The sequence below is a fragment of the Haliotis cracherodii genome, unplaced genomic scaffold (assembly GCF_022045235.1).
Source record: "Haliotis cracherodii isolate W230 unplaced genomic scaffold, xgHalCrac1.p SCAF_14, whole genome shotgun sequence".
NCBI classification, from domain to species: Eukaryota; Metazoa; Mollusca; class Gastropoda; order Lepetellida; family Haliotidae; genus Haliotis; species Haliotis cracherodii.
Genome location: NW_027266269.1, coordinates 31,160,465 through 31,175,927, shown reverse-complemented (window position 1 = coordinate 31,175,927; position 15,463 = coordinate 31,160,465). Strand labels below are relative to the sequence as shown.

The window sequence follows — 15,463 nt, the reverse complement described above, 5'->3', positions numbered from 1 at the left end:
TAAACATAATTTTGGAAACATATTGGATTAATTTCAATGTAGTGTTTCTGAACTAGATCTGCGTGTGCACTTGTTAAATGTCAGGTGTGAATGGGATAACATTTAAAGAATAATTAATTATCATAATTAATTTGGTACAGTGGCTAACACATCCTTGAATATTCTATATGATGCACTGACATATAAAAAGACAACCCACTTCTAGAGTGATTTAACAATGATGATCTTCGCTTAATTAAATGTTAATGGTTGGATTTGTGTAAATGGATTAAAAATATCATAATTAGAGCAGGGGTATTTATTTTAAACTGATCTTGTTGCTATAAATATATACTTGACATAGATGGAAAACCACTGTTTGCCAAAATAAAATAATTACATTACATGAGAACCAAATAAGACAAACAGAAAGATGTTGTGTCTATAATTCGCGAAAACACATGCAAAGCAAAGCGTTTGGGGATCAATTTTACAGCTTCATCCAAACGCTACCGCCTGTAAAAAACGTGCAGCACAGGATCCTGCATTTAGGCATGCAAGCCCCCCTGCTGAATGGGTATAAAAATCCACATCAACGGCTGTTCATACAGTCCATATAACGGCAGTAGAGGCGGTGACAGAATGCCAAGACTGAATGCAGCTCAACGGAACAACGCCATTGGGAGATTACAAGCTGCAAGAAGTGGCCAGGCACTTTGGCGTATCCAGACAGACAATCTCCGCACTGTGGACCCGATACAACACCACCAACAGAGTTGATGACTGACCAAGGTCAGGAAGACCAAGGGTGACAACCCAAGCACAAGATCGATAAATCCGGCTGCGACACCTACGAGACCGCACTACCACAACCACACAGATCCCTGGGGTACGCAGAATATCAGATCAAACGGTACGCAACAAACTGACGGCGGCTGGACTTTTTGCACGAAGACCTGTTCGACGTCATGTATTGACCCGACGTCATCTGGCGGACCGTCTGCTTTTGGTGCCAACAGAGGGTTAGATGGGCACGTGCAAGGTGGAGAAATGTACTGTTTACTGACGAGTCCCGTTTCCTACTCACACGTGCTGATGGGCGCGCACGTGTCTACAGACGTCGGTGTGAACGTTACGCCCCCAACTGTGTGCAGCAGTTTGTCCCAGTTTGGCGGCGGAAGTGTCATCGTATTGGCCGGAATTCATCATGGTGCTAGGACGCCTCTAGTGAATGTGGCAGGTGCATTGACAGGTGTGCGTTACAGAGTCTTGATCCTACAGCCTTACGTTCTTCCTCTCGTCAACGTTCATGGCTGACAGTTCCAGCAGAACAACGCTCGACCGCATATTGCACGTGTTTGTCAGAAATTCTTACAGCACAACAACATCCAGACATTACCGTGGCCAGCGCAGTCACCAGATTTGTCCACGATTGAGCATTTATGGTACGAGTTGGATCGACGCGTTCGCAGATGCACTTCTGCATGAATGGCAGCACATCCAACAGCGTGTTATTGACAACTTGATTGCATCTATAGGTCAAGCAGTGATTGATGCACGTGGTGGGCACAACCGATACTGACATTATCTGTACCCCTGTGACATTAACTGTATCGTGTACGCGTGTCTGTCTAGGTGACACGATTAATGTTGAACAGTATGTACATTGATCTTCAAACAGTGTTTCAATTATAGTTTATGTGTCCTATTTTGAAACAATCGCATTATATTACATTTCTTTTTTTGAAGAGTATATATTTGGGTGATTATCTGGTTCTCTAAAATACCCAAACACTCAGACACAGAGACACACACACACACACACACACGCACACACACACACACACACACACACACACACACCAAAAAGTACTCACACACAGACCATAAAGTACAAGAATCTGTACTTTATTGAGAAAGTGTTGTCCCAAATAAAACATTTGTTAGATTTGACCACTTTCTTAATGGCATTTTGTGTTTCGGACATGAAAGGCGTGCCAAAGTACACTTGTCAGAGGGGTACACACAGTACGTGAAACTAGACTACTAGTTGTCAGACTTTCATATTGAGGAAGCCTCTGTGGCTCAGTAGGTTAGGTCTCTGTCTTTGTCCCTTACAACACACATTGTACCAACATGGTCCACTGATGTTGAGGCAATTTCAAACCTTTAGCCGCCTTTTGAAAAAGTAAGATAAAATTCTCAATATCCCGTTCAGAGATGGGCGGAACAAGGCTCATCTGTTTGGAAAGATTAAACAATGTATCACCTGTTCAGGTACGGTGAGAGAGATATTTCTGTAATTCAAGTTGTTTTAGCCTAATTTGTTCATCAGCTTCCAATCTCAATTCTTCCTTCTCATTTTATTTTCTCAACTTCAATTTCTTTAAACCGAAATTCTCTCTCTTCTTTATCAGCTTCCATTATCATGTTTTCTTTTTCAATTTCAATAGCCAAGTTTTCTCATTCAAATTATTATTTCTTCAAAGCAAAAATCTCAGTGTTTTCTTAAATCAAAGCCAAAGCATCCTCATCCAAAATTACGTCCTAAAGCAGGTACGTTTTCAACATTTTCTTGACATCAGCCTAAAGCTGTCAAGTTTGTAATATTTGTACAATTCGACCAGTTCAGACTTTTTGAGCATGGATATTTGTTCCGAAAACATTTGAGATTTGCATTTCAAATTAACTAAGTTTAAAAATCAACAGAAATTACTGCAGAGCAATTACAATGGTTGTACACAATAGACTGATAGTACACTATTCAATGCCACTATATAATGGCAGTGGTTAGTATCAAATACAAAAAAAAAGAATTAAACAGCAAATGTCATTGATAATTTTGTATATTCACCCAGCGGCGACAGTGTCAAGCTTCAGAGATGGGCTTGGCAGGGAATATGTGATGATGAGCGATCCTCGATATAATGAAATGCGACAGAGTAAACACGTTATTCACCCCTTATATACAACACCACTAGCTACTGAAAAGTTCTACACAGTGCCCTCACCAATCTAGCGGTACTAGAACATTACCTAAGTTTTCACAACATAATTATCACCTTGTGTCAATTTACACTTATCAGAGGGGTACATGATCAGTTGGACTTTCATTTTTTAGAAGCCTCGGTGGCTGAGTGGGTTAGATCGCTGATTTGTGTGCTGGCAGCGATATAGGTGTCTCGCTCTGGCAGTGTGGGTTCGAATCCCGAATGGGACTCTACCCCAAAATGTACTAACAGAAATCCATTGTACTCATTGTATACCTGGAGACGAGGGATTACACAGCAATTGTCAAACATTTCCAGATTTTATATGGCTAACATACCCTATTCATTCTTCAGGGGACGGAGGTAAAAAGGCACACGCTAAACTGTGCCGGACAGATGCAAAACTAAAAGTTGATAGCAGGACCATCTCGTCATCTCACGAAGGTACTCGATAAAATGTATACACAACCTCGTAACACCATTTCCTTCCCAAGATGTATTCTCATGCATTGTTTTAGGCTACGATTTAGAAGGTTGACAAAGACATGCCATTAACAATTATTTCAATGAAAAACACAGTTTGCTTCAAATGGAGATTGTATCGAGTGACATACACAAATTGCTTCAAATGGAGAATACATATCTGAATGTGAAAACGTCCAATATTTTGATATTACAAAGATAACAGAGACAAGGAGACAAGGGGGTATACAATTCTTTTTCACCACTCACTGTCTAAAGAGTTTTTTTTTGATGAAGTGAATAAAAAGTAACGTGGGTTCGGGAGAGGGGGTATATAAAGAAATTCGACAATGAAAATTTGTTGTGTGAACTATTTCAGCTATAAGACTGCAACTACTAAACTGAATCTGGACTAGACACTCCAGACATTCATATCATGAGCATATAGCTGCACGTACCTAAAATAGAGTGGAAATGCGTCAAATTCTTGTTTTTAACCCTCCTCAGAATCGGACAAAACGACATATGGCAATGTTAAGTAAAATATTTATTGTTTTGGCTTTAATTTGAGATCTCCTTGTGCCTGTAGCAGTATGTTTATTGGAAATAGAACAGCTAATAAATTGAAGGTTGACAAAGATATGCCATTGGGGTAATTTATTGGCGGTTAATATCATGAGCATACGCTTATTTATATGGGTTGAGCCCAAAATACGGAATGTAAAGCTCAGGGTGACCATAATGGGGCATTAACAAGCAATCGTGATCAGTTAATGCAAATTACGGAATAATATGTGAACAGTGATTTGAAAGGCATAGGCTTATTCGAATAGGTTTAACAAAAGGTGGAATATATGAAGGGGAACGTAATTTATGCTATAGTGATGCAATGAAGATATTAACAATAGTTGGAGATACAAAAACGTGAAACAAACATGTTGTACAATGATACTAAGTACATGTACCTTTGTCCGACAAGAGATATCCATAAACTATACTAAAATATTCAAGTACAAATTTGAACATTTTGTCCGTTTAATGAAATGGCTTTGGGGGAAACAAAGGTATGCAATCAAACAATTCACAGGTTTGTCCGTTCGACCCGTAGGCAAGACTTATATTCGTATCCGGAACGCCAACTGGTGACAAAAAGAGAAAGGAAAAGTGAATGATGGACATATCCTTTACAAGACGAAGTATAAAGCAAAGTTCGCCAGGAATAAGAGTGAGTGACTGAGTTGGGTTTAACGCCGCTTTTAACAATATTCCAGATAGATCACGGCGTGTTAGCTTAATGGTGGAGGATAGCCCTAAGTGGTGCACGTCTTAGACGTTTACCACTTCGGTGGAATCCACGAGCACATGCTCTGTCATCAATACCTCTAAGCACTACCCGTGCAGATCCGGGCTAGAATAAATCGCTTCCGTGGTATAGTGTTAGAGCGTCTGCCCGGAGAGCGGAAGGTCCGGGGATCGATCCCCGGCCGCGTCATGCCAAAAGACGTTAAAAGATGGTACTTGTTGTTACCCTGGCGCTCGGCATTAAGGGTAGGGACATTAAGGGTAAGGACTGTTCGGCTCGGAGTCAATGTACTGTGTCTGACTGGGGTATTCATGTTAAACTGCGGCATGGTATAGTGAGCTAGAACTATAAATCGGCATGAGTCCGTTCAATAATCTTGGACGCGACGTTTAACCAAATTTCACCTCACGTCACCTCTCCTTGCGAGAAAGGCGACTATGCTTGTCGTAAGAGGCGACTAACGGGATTGGGTAGTCATACTCGCTGACTTCGTTGATGTCACCGTATCCCAAATGAGTGGATCGATGTTCATGATGTCAATCACCCGGGTGTCTAATTATTTACAGGGGGATGTTATCATCATCAATATCGGCCTCAATGATAACACTGGTTGACTTTGCCTGAACTTGCTCATCAAAAACAAAAGCAATATCAGACCACGCAGCATAAGCCTATTTACGTACTATCTGGAATACTCCGTCATTTCTGGTCATATATGGTTTTATCATGAAGTATTAGTTATGGTGTCTGCGATGTACTTTGTCATATTAAGTTAACACAAGGCGAGGCGTATACTTACAATAACACTCTCTACCAGTATTAGTCTTTAGTGAGTTAGTGAGTTGGGTTTAACGCCGCTTTTTTACAATGTTCCAGTTATATAACGGCGTGTCAGCTTAATGTGGGAGAAAAGCCCGAAGTGATGCAGGTCTCAGACATTTAACACTTCGGTGAAATCAACGAGCACGGGTATGGCACGGGTATGGCGCAGACAAACCTAGAAATATAATCGGGGCGAACCGGGATTCGAACACACAATCACAGGTTTCTGGCGTGCCCAAGGGACGCAACTCTGCAAAGCGAATCGCGGCGCCTTAGACGACTGGGCCACCCGTGCCCCCACTTAAAACCAGTATAAATTACAGGACCAGTACATATAATTCCGATACAACGCTTTAATATATTAATATTAACACAAACGTTAACAGTTGAATTAATAACACACTAAATGTGAACGTTTAAACACGTATTATAGCTAAAATGGAAAGAATTCCCAAACGACTCGCTGCCATCTATTCTATTGCTATGTGACATCTTTGGCGTCACGTTTCTTGTTTGTGACGTCGTCCTATGTACGATCTATGACGTTGGTATTTGTAACCCTGTAACCTCCATTGAGAGCTTTTTTCTCTATAATTTGTAATAATAACATCACGAACAAGGTTTCTTTAAAAAACACAATGTCTTTGCACATCAAAGTTAATGACATTAATACACAAAACAGTGTCGAATATCCATGTGAAATATGTGAGGTGGAAATCGAAAATAGTTGTTCCTGACGGTATACGGTCTCATATTAGGTCAGTACTAACCATCTTGGATTTTTATTGACGGTATACGGGCTCATGTTGGGTTAGTAGGTCTGCTCTCTGACTGCATCTTTAAAAGTCCAGTTACCGCCCTTGCCGAACTAGGCTAGGTTTCCTGGGCTCTATCGTAGCGCCACCAGTGGCTATTACGAGTTATGTCCCTTCCGAGCCTCTCCTATAGACCAATCAGATTCCACCTCTCGTATCACTTGCGTTTGCTTGAAACAAAATAGTGGCGACCAGTCAAAACGATCTGATCGATATTCAAGGTCTATGTTGTGATAAAACGGGTCTTACATCGCGCAAGGCGTGAGCACCTTGATTAAAAAAAAAAAAAATTGGAAAATATCTGTTGACAAGGAGCTGGTGGGGCAAATGCTTTGCAAATCCTGCAATCGACCAAAATCTGCAGGACAGTTTACGAACCGGATTTCGATTTCGATGCAATATTTTGATTGGACTGTGAATAGACTCGTTAGTCCAGTCAAAATGTAACTCCATAATACCAGCCTAGTTCGGCAAGGGTAGAAACTGGACTGTTTTAGTCAGTGAACTCCCTTGCCTTGGGAAGATTGATTGAGTGAGTGAGTGAGTGAGTGAGTGAGTCGGGGTATAACGCCGTTTTGAACATTATTCCAGTTATATCACGGCGTGTCAGCTTAACGTGGGAGGAAAGCCCGAAGTGATGCAGGTCTCAGTCGTTTACCACTTCGGTGAAACCCACGATCACGGGTATGGTGCTGACAAACCCAGAAACATAATTGGGGCGAACCAGGATTCGAACCCTTAATCATAGGTTTCTGGCGTGCCCAAGGGACGCAACTCTGCACAGCGAATCGCGGCGCCTTAGACGACATAGTTATGCCAGTTGTAATTACACTTTTCTCTTGTACAATCCTGCGACTAAGGCAATTGTTGGGGGTCAAGGTCAAGTGGTATTTTTTTATTGGAAGTAAAATAAGCTTTAGGAGATGACGGTGACTGGTGTGACAAATGTTTGCTCGAATTTGAGCGTCATCGTCACAAATTGGTTTCTCACGACCAAACGACATATGTTGGTGACTTAACATACGTGGTAGACAATGGTTATCTTCAGCAATACTTTTATTACGCTGATTAATTTCATTATCAAGCTTTACAATTGGTTTACTATCATTGCAATACCCTTTCAGTAGCTTACATTGCCCCAATATACTCCCACACATCCCTTACTTACCTATTAGACTGCGGCGAAAAACAACCAACCAAGCAACCAACCAATTGACAGGCAATATGTTTATTTCATGTGTGCATTGCTTTGTGCTGTACCGTTTCAGATTCAACCAACGAGATGGTTCATGATTTTGTTCAAAGCAAATATACAGTAATCACCCAAACTGGAACTGATGAGAAAAGTGGCACATACGCCTACGTTTATCTTTCTGTGATTGGAGAAAAGGCTACTCATAAATTATTCCTGAATAACCTAGGAAATGAAATGGCGGTGGGACAGAATGATACGTTTCTGGTAAGTGTCACTTACAGCCCTGTGTTGTATTGTCCATATTCATTTTGACATTATTTTTCATTGTGTCGTGAATTAAAGAAAACCACGATTCTGATTGGACAATCAGAGGATTGGACAAACACTCGCCTCTGATTGAAACATTTGACGACTGTTTGATCGACGATAGAAGTCGACTGAGAGTGCGTATTTTGCTTTTCTATAGCCGACTAAGACGTCATATTTTCTGCATCTTCGGCAACTCATGCTTGTCGTAAGAGGCGACTAACGGGATCGGGGGGTCAGGCTCGCTGACTTGGTTGATGCCTGTCATCGATCCCAATACATAATATGCATTTTCTGCATCACAATGACCGATGTGACGCTATAAAAGGGACGGTGTTGAACTAAACCTTGCAAGGCATGCGTACTCTTCTTTAGGTGTGGCTTCAGTTTGGCTTACAAAGCATCGGTGTTACACACGTGAAAACTGTGTTGTATAGATTCTGATTGGTCAAGCCACAGGAACCACTCACCTCTGACCGAGACATTTGACGAATGTTTTATCGACGATGGAAGTCGACTGTCAGCGGGTTTTTCACTTTTTTACAGCAAGTTAAACGTCATATTTTCTGCATCACAATACGCGGTCTTCAACACCATTCTTGCCGTAAATGGCGACGATGCTTGAGAGAGGCAACTAACGGGATTGGGTGGTCAGACTCGCTGACTTAGTTGATGCATATCATCGGATCCCAGCGTGGATCGATGCTTATGATGTCAGTTACTGGATTGTGTGGACCTGACTCGAGTATTTTCAGACCGCCGTCAGATAGCTGGAATATTACTGGGTGCGACAACAAACGACCAAACAAACTAGAGCCGACTTACACGTCATATTTTCTGCATCACAATGTCCGGTGTGGAACTTGACCTTGCAAGGCATGCGAACTCTTCTTTAGGTGAGCGGCGGCTCGGGTGGCCTAATCGTCTAACGCAGGACGATACGCTGCGCAGAGTTGCTTCCCTCGGGCACGCCAGAAACCTATGATTGTGGGTTCGAATATCGATTCGCCCCCATTATGTTTCTAGGTTTGTGAGCACCATACCCGTGTTCGTGGGTGTCACCAAAGTGGTAAAAGTCTGTGACCTGCATCACTTCGGGCTTTCCTCTCACATTAAGCTGGCACGCCGTGATATAACTGGAATACTGTTAAAAGCGGCGTTAAAACCCGATTCATTCAATCACTTTAGGTGAGCCCACTTCAGGTTGGCTTACAAAGTATCTGTGCAACACATTTTCAATGCCGCGTGAAAACCCCGGGAAAGGATTGGTAAGAACCTATGCTTGTCACAAGAGGCAAAAAGGGGTGGTCAGACTCGCTGATATGTTTGATGTATGGCATGGTATCCGAATTGCGAGGATCGATGCTCATGGCGTCAATCAATGGACTGACTCGTACACACCGGACCAGTGAAGATTCCGGGGTAGAATAGATCAACTCATGCTTGTCGTAAAAGGCGACTAACGGGATCGGGTGGTCTGACGCGCTGACTTGGCTGATGCATGTCATCGATCCCAATTGCGTGGATCGATGCTCATGACATTTATTACTGGATTGTCTGGTCCAGACTCGATTATTTAAAGGAACGCCGTCATATAGCGGGGATATTGCTGAGTGCACGTTAAACACACACACAAACCAAACAAACAATCTGTCTCAATGACGCCGCACTCAGCAATATTCCAGCTATATGACAGCGGGTTGTAAATAATCGAGTCTGGACAAGAAAATCCAGTGATTAATATCGATCCACGCAAGAGGCTATTAACGGCATCGTGATGGACAGGCTCGCCGACTTGGTTGATGCATGTCACCGATCCCAATTACGTGGATCGATGCTTAATATGTCACATTGTAACGTAGACCATGTAAGAGCAGCCACATTTGCACAACTTTATCTTTTTATATAGGCAAAGCAATTGTTGCTATATGACGCACTTCACATTTTTCAGTTTAGCGCACCTTGCAGTGTAGGCAACATAAGAAGATTGGTCCTAGACATTGAAGATTTCATTCCATCATCATGGCTTTGTGTAGGGGTGAGTAATCAAACACGTTGCTGTCACATACTGAATGCAAATATATTATTCGGGACGCTTCGCACAAAGATCAAAGGCGCCGACTGAACTTTTTACGTCATAATGGGCTGACGTCATGACGTTGTTCAAATTACCTCCCCCGTGATGTAACATTTGTTTGTTAACATATCGTTCTGTCACTACTGTCAATCAAGATGGACTTGTCATACAGTACATTATAGTTTTTCGAACCATAGAATATTAGTTCCTAGGAAAAAGATAAGGCCGTCAACAATCTCTCATGTTGTTGAGTTATCCAAAACATACTGAAACCACTGTGTCCGTGACATATCAACCATAAAGTTGTCCCAGGCGCGCGTGTAGTGCAACCAGCTTGGCAAGCAATCGTCCTCGTGCTTTAACTTTAAAGATCAGGGCCCAGTTCCACAAAGCGATCTTAGCGCTAAGTCGATCGTAACTCCCATTCTTTAACACTGACTTACGACATTCGTAGCGCTAAGATCGCTTTGTGGAACGGGGCCCAGGGCACTATTACACTGAGCATGTGGGAAGAGTAACCTTTACTTCTTCATTGTTTGTTTGTTGTTTAACGCCGCACACAGCAATATTCCAGCCATATGACGGCGGTCTGTGTAAATAATCGAGTCGGGTCCAGACAATCCAGTGATTGATATCATGAGCATAAATCCATGCAATTGGGATCACCTCGACAAGCAAAGCCGCCTTTTACGGCAAGCATGGGTTGCAGAAGACCTATTCTATGAATGCCGTAAACAATATAAGGAACAATTGAAAAGAAAGAATCACCATCACAAATGAGAAAAAGCGAGCCTGACAACCCGATCCCGCTGGTCGCCTCTTACAAGCATTGTTCTCAGGACCCGTGAAGATTCCCATGCTTGTCGTAAAAGGCGACAAACAGGATCGGGTGGTCAGGCTCGCTGACTTGGTTGATGCATGTCATCGGTCCCAATTGCGTGGATCGATGCTCATGATATTAATCACTGGATTGTCTGGTCCAGACTCGATTATTTCCAGACCGCCGTCATATAGCTGGAATATTGCTGAGTGCGGCGTTAAACAACAAACCAACCAACCAACTAAATCTCTCCGTAGTGGTTTGCCTCTGCTTGAGTGTGCATGGAGACAGCAATGACTAAATATTTTATCTATCTCTACATTTGCTATTATTGAGGTAGTAAACTCTTGTCGAGGCATTGTTCATAATAGGGATCGTTATCTGTCCGACATAACTGAAGAAGAAATCGCTACAGAGTTGGAAGGCCGCAGTTAAAGGTTTCATGGTCAAGGAGGGGTGAGTGAGTGATTGAGTTTAGATTTATAGTCACATCGGTAATATTTTTAGCCATATCGTGACTAAATCAAGTTGTACAGTAATAATGCATAATTAAAACTATAAAATCTGTCGACGAACACTAGATTATTACAGGAATAGATTTAAAACTAGTATGTTACCATACGAATGTGACTATTCAGAACATAACAGAATACGATTGAGCTATAGATCACCATTAACCAAAGTAACCATAAAAGGGACCACGGGGACTTACGGTACATCTGCTTCCTGCATGGTACCCAAGCATAATTTACACCATCCCTCTGGCAACTGGTGATTGTTAGACATTTTAAGCCAAAATATTTGAAGAGAATCGGTCTCCAGCAGCAGCCGATTCCTAGGAATCGACCGGAGACCCTCCTTCTGCCACCGGTCAAACCCCTGCACAAGGTAGTTGATACTGAAGTATGTCTGCGGAAAATCCGCCAGCCACGCAGTCACATCAGTAGCCCTTTCGGTAAAGCTGTGTAGGTGAACCACCCGAATAGGTGGTAGCTTCTCCTTTATCATCCGGAGGCCAGTCCCTGCACATCAGACCCGTAGGGGTCAGCATGGGAATCTGGTCCGCAGTGGGAACCGTGATGACTTTTCGCAGCACCTCCTCCTTGCCCACGTGTGCGATGGGGTGGTCCTGTCAAGCCCTACCTCTCCTAGGGCCCTGACGTTCGGGGAGAACGTCAGCAAGTCCACAAGCTCGCCAATTTGCTGATGACCAAAGTCCCAAGCATGCTTGGGGTGGACCCCCACCGCTACCTTCCATCTTGGGTCATCATCCACCCGACTGGGGTATGTGACCCCCCCCCCCCCCCCCCAACAAGCTGGACCGGCTTCTGTACGCCCTGCTTGGCTCGAGGATGGTCCAGGAGCTCGTCCACCGAGTGTCCCCGCCTCTGCCCCAGCAGGTCTCTCCCTGTCCTGTCCAGGTGAAAATGCGCGTCTATGGCCTCTAGACCGCCAGCCTCATCTTCCGAGGTGGCCTCCACCTCCGAGCTTGCAGACCAGGTGACCACCCGGTCCGCCGACTTCTGCCCCTTATCTTGCCTCCCTTCCTCCCGGCATTGGAAGCGCAGGGTTTGCTGCCGATCATGTTCGCCAACGGGCTCCAGCAGGGTCCTGAACTCTGCCCTCCAGTGGCCCTCCAGCTCCGCCAGGAGTGCCACTAGTGCGCGCCAGTGGGCGAGACAGGCCAGCAAGTTCATCAGCCGCAATACATACACCCGGGGCACTTTACATTCTTCGGGGACCTAGCAGCGCCTTTTTCTTCTCCCCGCCTCGACGTCCCTCATCCCACGAATCGGTGGAGGAACTCGCCCGACCCCTCTTCCGGGCGTTCCTCCCCACCTTCTCCACATCCGTCATAGTCACACCCCTTCCCCGGGGTATCATCCTTGGTGGCTGGGAGAAGTCCACCAAGGTTTCCTCAGGCGTCACAGCCCTGTCCCGGTTCATCACCACATCCCTGCCCCGACACCTTTCCAGCACTGGCGCACCATGGACCATGATGTCCATGGGCTCCTTGCCCTCATAATAAGGCATTAAGGCCAGGGTCTTCACTTTCGCTGCTCGACAATCTTTCTTCTTTTTGATTTGTAGTCCTGTTCAGCTTTGAAAAACTTCCTGCAAGAGAAAGCATCATGTTTACTTAACCTATCTACCCACAGGTTAAGCAAATTACGTTTTACCCTACCCTGCAGGGTGGGCACTCATAGTGTTCCATAGCTTCTGCCTCTTCCGGTTTCACTCTGACGCAGGCCCCATGAAACCACCCGTCACACTTATCACACCCCATCATGAAGGACCCTTCATCTGGCCTCCGACACACAGAACAGCTCTCCTTCGGGTGACTCTTGGCCCGGCTCCTCATAGAGCCAGTCTAGCCCCAAGTCATCCACCGACCTACCCGGTTTTCTTCTCTGGAGCCAGATGGGCAAGTCCCTGTCTCTACAGGGCTTAATACGGTCATGATGTACCGTCATCTCCTTTCGAGGACCCTGGACCACAAACAAATTGGCGGTCAGCTTCCTCACTATCAAGTAAGGCCCTTTCCACACTAGGCGCAGTTTTTTGCATTTTCCCAACATAGTCGCAGAGTTCAGGATGTAGACAGCATCACCTTCCTCGAAAGTTCTCGTAAGGGTCTTGAGATCATAATCCTTTTTCATTCTCAACACCGCGGTTTTCAGCCGACTCCTGGCTAGGTCATGAGCTTCCTGGATAGCGCACTTGAGATCCTTGACATAATGGGAGAGACCCTATTCTTCCTCCTCTGTGGGCTTCCCAAACATCAAATCAGCAGGAATGTTGATTTCTCGCCCTCACATCAGTCGGTTGGCCGTGAAGCCAGTATGTCGGTTGACTGTAGACCGGATTGCACTAGCCAGCTGTGGCAAGTACTCATCCCATGAGGATTGGGATTTTTTCCAATGTGACATCGTACCATTTGCATGAGTGTTCTGTTGTACCTCTCCACCTGACCATTGGAGGATGGTCGATATGGGGTAGTTCTGGACTTGGTTACTTGCAGTAACTCACAGATGGCCCGGAACAGTTTGCTTTCAAAATTTCTTACGTGATCCGTGTGGATCTGGAATGGAAAACCAAACCTGCCGAAAAACTCATTAACCGCTGCTCTAGCCGTCTCTTCCGCCTTCTGACATGGCAAGGGAATGCACTCGACCCACATTGTGAACTGATCCACCATCATGAGAATATATTCATTTCTCCTCTGACTCTTGGGTAGTCGGCCCACGAAATCCAAGTGCACCCTCTCCATCGGGGCTCCTGCATGAAAGCATTCAATCTTGGCTCTGACATGTTTCAGTGGCTTCTTGTTGCAAGAACACTGTCTGTAGGTAGCAATGTACTCTCAAACATCTTGAGAGCTGCGATACCAAAATACCTAGCTTTTAGTCGCTCTCTTGTCTTTGCTACCCCGAGGTGTCCAGCTGTGGGGATGTCGTGCAGGCACCTCAATATCTCCCCCTGCATTCCCTTGGGGATCAATGAGCCTTGTTGGGTTCTGTTCGGTTGGGTCTTCTGCTGTTACCAGGAGACCGTGTCTATCTTTTGTAAACATTACTTTGTTGATCCAGTAAAACTTGGCTGCTGGGCTTGATAGATAGACGTCCGGGTCTTTTTGGAGCTGTTGCCTTCTCCATCCATTCTCATACCCATCTTAGATCCGTGTCTTCCTGTTGAGCATTGCCTATTTCCTCCTGGGAATACCCAAACGAGCCTGAGAATTCCGCATCTACTTCCTGGGACTCTTCAACTGATGATCTCACAGTCACAGTCATGTCATACTGGCTTAACTCTTCGAGGCACCTGGCTAATTGCCCTTCAGGAGCTTTGAAGTTCAGCAACCATCGCAAACTACTGTGATCTGTTCGGACAGTAAAGGGACGACCTAAAAGGTAATGTCGATACTGCCGGGTGAAACGGATAATGGCCAGCAATTCCTTTCTTGTGGTGCAGTACCGCCTTTGAGATGGTACGTTCCTTCTCGTCTTGTACTTGGATAAGTTCTGCCCCAATGGCGTATTGGGAGGCATCATTGTCTAGTATGAAACGACCTTTGTATTTGGGAAGACCCAGGACTTGTTGGGACATAAGGGCTTCTTTCAGCTCTTCAAAGGCCTCTTGCTGTTCACTCCCCCAGTCGAACGGCTTCTTTCCCGTAATATTATAGAGGGGAACGGCCATCTTGGCATAATCTTTTATGAACACCCTGTGATAATTTGCTAGTCCCAGGAAACTTTCCACCTCCCTGTTAGTTCTTGGGATAGGCCAGTCTTTCACCACTTTCAAGTCCTCTTCATTGATCTGGATCTGTCCGGGGCTGATGATCCTGCCGAGAAATTCGATTTTCCTCTGGAATAGGACACATTTCTTGGGTTTCAGTTTCAAGTTGTATTTCCGCAACCTCTCTAACACTGCCCTCAGGTTGACAAAGTGCCCTGGTATTCCCGGACCGTTCACTACCGCATCGTCGAGGAAGGCCAGAACGATATCCCAACTCAGTCCACTCAAGATCAAGGACATTACTCTGGCGTATGTGGCTGGAGCATTGCAAAGGCCAAAGCCCATCCGGACGTGTTCGAACAACCCACATTTAGTAACAAAGGCAGTCTTCTTACGATCTTCCTCTTTGATCTTTATCTGCCAGTAAGCGGAGTTGGCGTCCAGCTTGGAGAACC

General features: G+C 44.6%; 1 protein-coding gene across 1 annotated transcript; it reads right to left on the bottom strand.

Annotated features, from left to right (window-relative positions):
- Window positions 1-11,477: 11,477 nt before the first annotated feature.
- On the bottom strand, window positions 11,478-12,466 carry LOC139460360 (uncharacterized). Its single transcript, XM_071241850.1, has 2 exons — window positions 12,083-12,466; window positions 11,478-11,768 (listed from the first exon to the last, which is right to left on the bottom strand). The coding sequence occupies exons 1-2, from the start codon at window positions 12,464-12,466 to the stop codon at window positions 11,478-11,480; spliced, it is 675 nt and encodes a 224-aa protein (XP_071097951.1).
- Between the last annotated feature and the right edge of the window lie 2,997 nt (window positions 12,467-15,463).